At 43.4% G+C, this 7,027-nt stretch overlaps 1 protein-coding gene across 3 annotated transcripts; it reads right to left on the reverse strand.

Annotated features, from left to right (window-relative positions):
* Positions 1-1,594: 1,594 nt before the first annotated feature.
* LOC128119591 (four and a half LIM domains protein 1-like) lies at positions 1,595-6,964 on the reverse strand. Of its 3 annotated transcripts, none has more exons than XM_052752933.1 (2): positions 6,656-6,964; positions 1,595-3,512 (listed from the first exon to the last, which is right to left on the reverse strand). In XM_052752933.1, exon 2 carries the CDS (start codon positions 2,967-2,969, stop codon positions 2,121-2,123), a length of 849 nt encoding a protein of 282 aa, XP_052608893.1. In that variant the 5' UTR covers positions 2,970-3,512; positions 6,656-6,964; the 3' UTR covers positions 1,595-2,120. The 3 variants fall into 3 exon arrangements, with proteins under 3 accessions (XP_052608893.1, XP_052608892.1, XP_052608894.1); XM_052752932.1 differs by having other exon boundaries at positions 6,515-6,964; XM_052752934.1 differs by lacking the exon at positions 6,656-6,964 and adding an exon at positions 6,011-6,074.
* Between the last annotated feature and the right edge of the window lie 63 nt (positions 6,965-7,027).

Consider the following 7,027-nt stretch of genomic DNA (forward strand, 5'->3'; position numbering starts at 1 on the left):
TTATCAAGTGCTAAACACATGGGAAATATGTAAAAATACTCATTATTTTGGTTAGATATCCTGGTTACAAGAAAACTTCCTTAAGTAACAAGGAAGATTACAGAAATGGAATGTGGACAAAGCCCAGGCAGTAGTCCACAGGAAAAATAGGACCTGTAGCAGAATTACTATAGCATATCTTATGTTTCACTATGCTAGGATAGAACCCAGACTCAAACAGTGGTACTCAAGTTTCTCTGTTTCTATAGAAGGGCATTTGAGAGCAGAAAGTAGCCAATTGTGGTCAAATCTGATGAATAATTATGCAAAAATCTAAGAGCAAATGGAGTGTTTTAAAATTTAGCAGCATTATTGATACTCCCTTGAAGGGTTGTCCATTAGGAGCATGGAGGGGATGTCTACTTTTAGAAGAGCCTTTATATTCATGGTGCCAGGTGGTCTCACATCATTTCAACTGTATTTTTCCCATTTCAGCTTTTTTCTGTTTTAAATCAAGCTTACTAAAGTATCATGAATTAATAATTTGTTAGCATAGTTTTGACAGATACATTGTACACCCATATCACAATCAAGAAACAGAATAGTTCCACTGCTTCCCCCAAATCCCTCAAGCCCCTCTAGTCAACCATTCCTACTTCCTATCAACAAATGTTTTCTATGGTTTTTGTCTTTCAACAATGTCATATATATGGATTCATACTGTATGTATACTTCTTGGTCTTAAGTCTTTCACTGAGAATGGTACCTATTCATTTTGTGTAGTTTGTTTCCAAGTAGATTCCACTGAGCATATGTATCAACATCTGTTTATATATTCACTAATTATAGGGTACTTAGACATTTCTAATTTTAAGTTGTTATAAAACATTTTGTTTTTGTATATATGTATATCTGTTTTGAGTTGATATCTAGTGGGATATCTGGATCATAAATTTTGTAAGTAAATGAACTCTCAAGCCATTTTTCCAAGTGTTTGTTCAAGTCTACATTTCTATTAAGTGTTTTGGCTTCTTTCCATTAATAGTATTTAGACTAAAAAAATTAACCAAGTAGATTTTCACTGAGGGGCATGTATGTGTAAGTGTATGCAAATATACACATGCAGAGGACACAGATCTACTTCTGGCATCTTGTTCTTCACTGATTGGTTAGGTTGGTTAGTCAATGAACCCTAGGGATCTGCCTGTCTCCGAGATGCCAGCCCTGGGGTCACAGAAGCACACCACCAATATAGCTGTCCTTTATCTTCTAGTGCTAGACAGCTTTTTACAGGAGTGTTCATGTTTGCATGGCAAGCAAATATCAAACGAGCCATCTCTTGAACCCCTTACCATCGCTTTGATTTCCATGTCCCTAATCACTACATGGTTAGCACTTTTGTGATCTATAAGAAACATGCAGAAGAAAGTCAGTATGTGGAAAAGGTCAGCTGAGAATTACAGCTAAATTCAAAATGTTTGTTGTCGTTTTTCAAGGGTTTCTCTGTAACAGCTTTGGCTGTCCTGGAACCGTCTCTGTAGCCCAGGCTGGCCTCAAACTCAGAGATCCACCTGCCTCTGCCTCCCCAGTACTGGGATAAAGGTGTGCACCACCATCACCTGGCTCAAAATGTTTATTTTCTGGAAATTCATGTAATGTGAAAGCACAAAAGTTTTGATGAGGAAGTTAAACCATGCATTCTGGAAAGTTTTTTCTGTTCACAGAAGAGGGTAAGCAGTGAGTTGGAGCAATTGCTACACCTCTTGCATGTTGTGTGACAACACAGTGGATCCTAGCTGAGCGTGGAACATCTCAGGGGAGGCTTTATTGCTGATGCTTCTTGCTTAAATCATGTGGCTACATGGTTACTTTTCTGATCTATAAGAAACATGTAAAAGAGTAAGTTTTTATTTTTCCATTGCAGCAACAGAGAAATTACCTTTGCTGCAAGGTTGTTCTATGTTGAGTCCTAATATGATCACTTGTGCCCTTAGCCGAATAGTACTGTGAAATGTAAGAAAAGACAGAGGAGCACCTTGATGAAGGTGAAAGCCCACTGTTCCTCTGTGGTTGGTGCAGGGCAGAGAGAGTAAGAACACAGATCATGGTTCAAATGCCATTTTACAGGATAGGAGCCCTTGTCAAGTCATTAGCTTTTTGGCACACTCAGGACAATACACCTGCTGCTCATGAAATACAAAACGCTTGTTGGCCAGATTTGCAGAGCAGCTTTTGCAGTTGAAGCAGAAGTCATGCCAGGAATGTTCTTCGTGGGTTACCACATTGGAGCCTTTACCAAACCCAGTGATGGGGTTCTTGCATCCAGCACACTTCTTGGCCACAAAGTTCTTGTAGCAATCCACGCAATAATACTGGTTATCTACAGCAGTGAAACGCTGCCCACTCAGCTCCTTAGAGCAGGAAACACATACAAAGCACGAAGAATGCCAGGGCTGATCCTGGTAACTGATTCCTCCGGATGTAATGGGTTTGTTGCATTTCACACAACGCTTGGCAAACTTAGCTTCATGGCAAGCCACACAGTAGAACTCCTGCTCTACAGGGAAGAAACTTTGGGTTCCAATGATTTGCTTGCAGTTGTTGCAGGTGAAGCAGTTTTTATGCCAGATGGTACCCTTGTACTCCACATTCTCATCTCCTGCCACAATATCCTTTTCGCACCCTTTGCATTTGGGGATGGCCACATGAGCGGCACAATTGTTGCACAGGATCTTGTCATTCCAGGTCACAAAGGTCTCACTGGCCAAAGGCTGACGGCACTTGTTGCAATTGAAGCAGGTGTTGTGCCAGTAGCGGTTCTTATAATGCACCTCTTTGGAATCTGCACTTATGGGCTTGCGGCATTGCTCACAAGTATTAGCACAGTGCTTGTCAAAGCACTCCAGGCAGCAGTTGTTACCATCCTTCTGCACATACTTCTTCCCCTGCAAGGAATCCTGACAGTAGTGGCAGTGGAGCCGCTCAGACATGGCGCCTTATAGCTGGGGGACCTCACACTGGATGTGCCAAGAACAGGATGTGTTTGGGATGGGCTGTGCCTGGAGATGCTTGCCCATGCAGCTGTATAGGCTGTCCACTGGGTGGTGGATATGAAGTTAGGATTTGCAGTAGCTGATCAGGCTGTACAAAAGGAAGAGGGTTTGGGCTGTCTTCTAGGACCACTCTTGCCAGCTCCACTACTCATGTCTGTCTTCTACCTCACAGCATGGTTTCCACTCTATAGAAATAGCTGGTACAGATAACACAAAGAATTGCCAGTGTACTTTAGCCAAAGACTACCAAGAATTCCAGCAAGCTGGACAGGTTGAGGTTATCACTCATCAGAGAAATGGAGAACACATATCACAGTGAGTCAGATGGCATCTCAGTCACAGGATGTAAAGCAGGGCTATTTAGATTTAGGATTGAGTTAGATGTTCTGAAGGAGGGTTTAAGGAAGTAGAACCTTCTTGCCTTACTTTTGTGACGAAGCAGGGATGATTTTTATGATTCCTTATCTTCATGAATGTTACCTATAAAGAGGAAAGGCTAGAGTGAGTAAAACTGTAAGCAGTGAAGAAGCAGCAGCCACTTACTAGTTTGTCATTCTCACTTTGTGTATTCTATTTGGTGACCTGGACAGTGGTCATGATTTTGTTCAAGTATTAGAAAGTTGTCTTATTTCTGTTTTGACCATTACTGATTGAAGTTTTTTAACTAGAAAATGCCAAGGTCTAGTTATGTCGGGCCAGCTCCTACCAACATTACAGCCTTCTTGATAGCACTGGGACATTTGCTAGATTTCAGGGACTGCTTTCCTCTCAGAACATACTGGTTAAATTTGAATGTAGAGGCTTACCTTAAGCTCAGCACTTAGATCAAAAGTTGAGGCCAGCCTGGCTTTTTATAGAGATCTCATCTTAAATAAGAATATGATGGTTAAGAACTTGGGTTGAGGTCACAAAATTGGATTGTAGAATTTTATCTTCAAAAGTTGTAAAGATAGACTAAATTAACATATCTGCTTCTGTTCCTTTATGAGTACAAAAGTGTCTGCCTCATTATTGAGAGAAACGAGATGACACAACCTAACAGCTCATGTCAAATCATAAATTAGAAGGGATAGTGAGTCAAGGGAAGGAAAAAAACAAGTTTCAGTAATTGTGCCAGGACACCAGTAAGAATGTGAGAATAGGAAAGCATTATTATTTACATTGGATGGTAACCTATTCAAAGTTGCTATCTATCATTCAGTTAATTTCAAAACACCAAAAGAATGTATTACACAGGAAACATAAAAGTGTGTTGCTGTTGGGCTGTGGTACCGCACGGCTTTAATCCCAGCCCTTGGCAGAGGCAGACATATCTTTGTGAGGTCAAGGCCAGCCTGGTCTATAGAGCTAGTTCTAGGACAGCCAGAGTTGTACAGAGAAACCCTATCTCAGAAAAAAAAAAAAGCTGCCCTTCCACTGAGTAATTCGTCTTATAAAGTCCAATGGAAACATTGCGAAGGTGACAGAGCTCAACTGAGCAGAGTGCAAAGAACTGGACCAGGTTCACACCTGGGGTGGAAGAAGGCTGGACCACCTTTGTATGCTATCGGCATACAAATGACCTAGGCCTGCTTTCACAGTTCTATCTTCTGTCTTGCTACTTTCTGGTCTTAACATTTTGAACTACCCCACCCTGTTAAGTAATGTCACTTGTTATTCCTCCAGTGTCTCAATAAGGTAAATAACTCTCTGAATGTAATCAATTAGAGTAAAACTCAGCCACTTAAGCTAGTTTACTTTTTTTAGGTGGTGGTGGTGCAGTTTGGGGCATACTAGGCAAGTGCTCTAAATTAAGTCATAAGCTCAGGTATAATTTATAATGTGTTGAAAATTTTGCTTTAAGTTACTCCCTTAAGAACACATTTGAAGACATATTTTTTCAAAATACTATCTAGAAATAAAGACATTACAGAATAAGATCAAGAACTACAATGGTTCTGGGTGCAGTGGCAGATGCCTTTAATCCCAGCACTGGGGAGGCAGAGGCAGATCTCTGAGTTCAAGGCTAGCCTGGTTTACAAAGCAGGTTCCAGGACAGTCATGGCTACACAGAGAAACCCAGTCTTAACAAACAAACAACAACAAAACTACAATGGAGATCAGCCTATAAAATAAATAGGGTCTGATTTCACTGGGGCTTTTTCTGGTTGCATCAAGGTATCTGAAATCAAGATAGAAACAATCTCATCAAGATCTTCATAGATATTCTCCTATAGACAGGAGTGGGTAAGAGCTGAATGAGATGCTATTCATTTTTTGGTTTTTCAAGACAGGGTTTCTCTGTGTAGTTTTGGTGCCTGGCCTAGAGCTTGCTCTGTAGACCAGGCTGGCCTCGAACTCAAAGAGATCCACCTGGCTCTGCCTCCTGAGTGCGGGGATTAAAGGTGTGTGCCACCACCGCCCAGCCAATGCTGTTCAATTTTTATAGGTAAAAGGATACTGAGGTAGTGAGAAATGACTGGGGTCAGATTTCTAAGAAATACAGGATTACCTAGAGTTATAGTTTCAGAAGGAACCAAAAGCTCCCCAGTATCTTCATTAGTTTATGAAAGAGTGAATCATTGCTTTGAATTATAGCCTTAATAACTAGCAAAACCATCAGTCAACTTTGGGAAGAAAGTTATAAAGTGTAATTTTGCAATTGTAATTTTGCCTACAGTTCAATCTTGAAAGTCACCTATTAAAATCCTATTAAGAACTCAGGATTCTGTGACAGTAAAAGATAATGCTCAGTAGACACCACAGTTCAGACTCTCTTAATCATACAACTCATATTAAAGTGATAGGATCAGTATTCTAAGTTCTGTAAAACAAGATTATCATAATTTCAGCACAGTGATCTAAATGGATTTAATTCGCTAATTTGATAACGATTAAGTCATACTCTAGTCCATTCTATTTAAGAACCAGAGGAAAGTTAGCTCCCTCTCAGGATTTTTTTCTTAGCAGACCTTTTTCTGAGTCCTGTCAACACTTACTCTCCAGTTACACCATGCCGACTACTTTCATTTAAAAACTGAAGTCCTCCACCCTGGGTTTTTTCCACTTGCTTTTTTTTTTTTTTTGCTAATTAGGTCGTGAAAAGATAAATCGCACATCTTGGGAAGACTTCACAGTTTATAAAGCCCCTTTACATCCATCATGTCTTCTTATCCTCTCAAAAGGCTTAGGGTGCGTTTACTGTCTTGTCTTAAACGTGCTCAAAGAAAAGCTAACAGCATTTAGCTGGTCCAGCAGCCTTTGAGCGACTCATCTCCTTTGCTCCCCCAAACAGCCTCATAGTCGGCTAGTACAAGGTCCCTTTGAAGCCCAGTGTCCGTCCGCCTCCCACCACAGCTGAGGCAGGGCTGGACTTGCAGGACTCTACAGACAGCATCCTCTTGGGCGGTCTCCGTTCCAGGACCCCGAAGCAGCCCTGGTTAGGAGGGACACGGGGGCAGTTTTTCTCCCTTCCAGTGCAGGTCTCACCACCAAGAACCAACCTTTTCCGTCACCCAAACTCAAGGCCCCCTGCAAGGCCTTGGCACCTCACGAAGCGCTGCTGTGTGTGATGAGGGCACACCTGGCAGATTTTTAACTCCCAACGACTCCAGAGCGCGGGGACAGGGGACCCCACAGCTCACCCTCTCCAGCAAGGCCTCGCCTCTCCCTCTCCCTCGTCACCCAGGCTCGCAGACTGCCCTGAGGAGAAGCGCTGACCGAGGCCCCCGCCCGGCACTCCCTTAGGGCAGCCGCTAAAGGATGGCGCCCCGGGGCGCGGCTGAGAGGGAGACAGCCGACCAGGGGAGCAGCCCTAAACCCCCGTAACCGTTACTCCCCGCGCGCCCGCAGGCTCGGGGGGCCGCCCGCGCGCCCCTCGCCCGCTCTGATTGGACGCCGGGGCGGAGGGGGGGGCGGGGACGCCCCCCCCAGGAGGCGCGCGCAGGCGGGCCGGGGGCTGCTGGGAGCGCTGCGCGCGCCGAGCGACCGGTGGGCGCGGGACGTGGGCGGGGGGG

This window comes from Peromyscus californicus, unplaced genomic scaffold (assembly GCF_007827085.1).
Source record: "Peromyscus californicus insignis strain IS unplaced genomic scaffold, ASM782708v3 Scaffold_24__1_contigs__length_46423439, whole genome shotgun sequence".
Lineage (NCBI taxonomy): Eukaryota > Metazoa > Chordata > Mammalia > Rodentia > Cricetidae > Peromyscus > Peromyscus californicus.

Bases quoted from the DNA above. Each gene is read 5' to 3' on its own strand.
- LOC128119591 (XM_052752933.1), bottom strand. From the start codon at position 2,969: ATGTCTGAGCGGCTCCACTGCCACTACTGTCAGGATTCCTTGCAGGGG.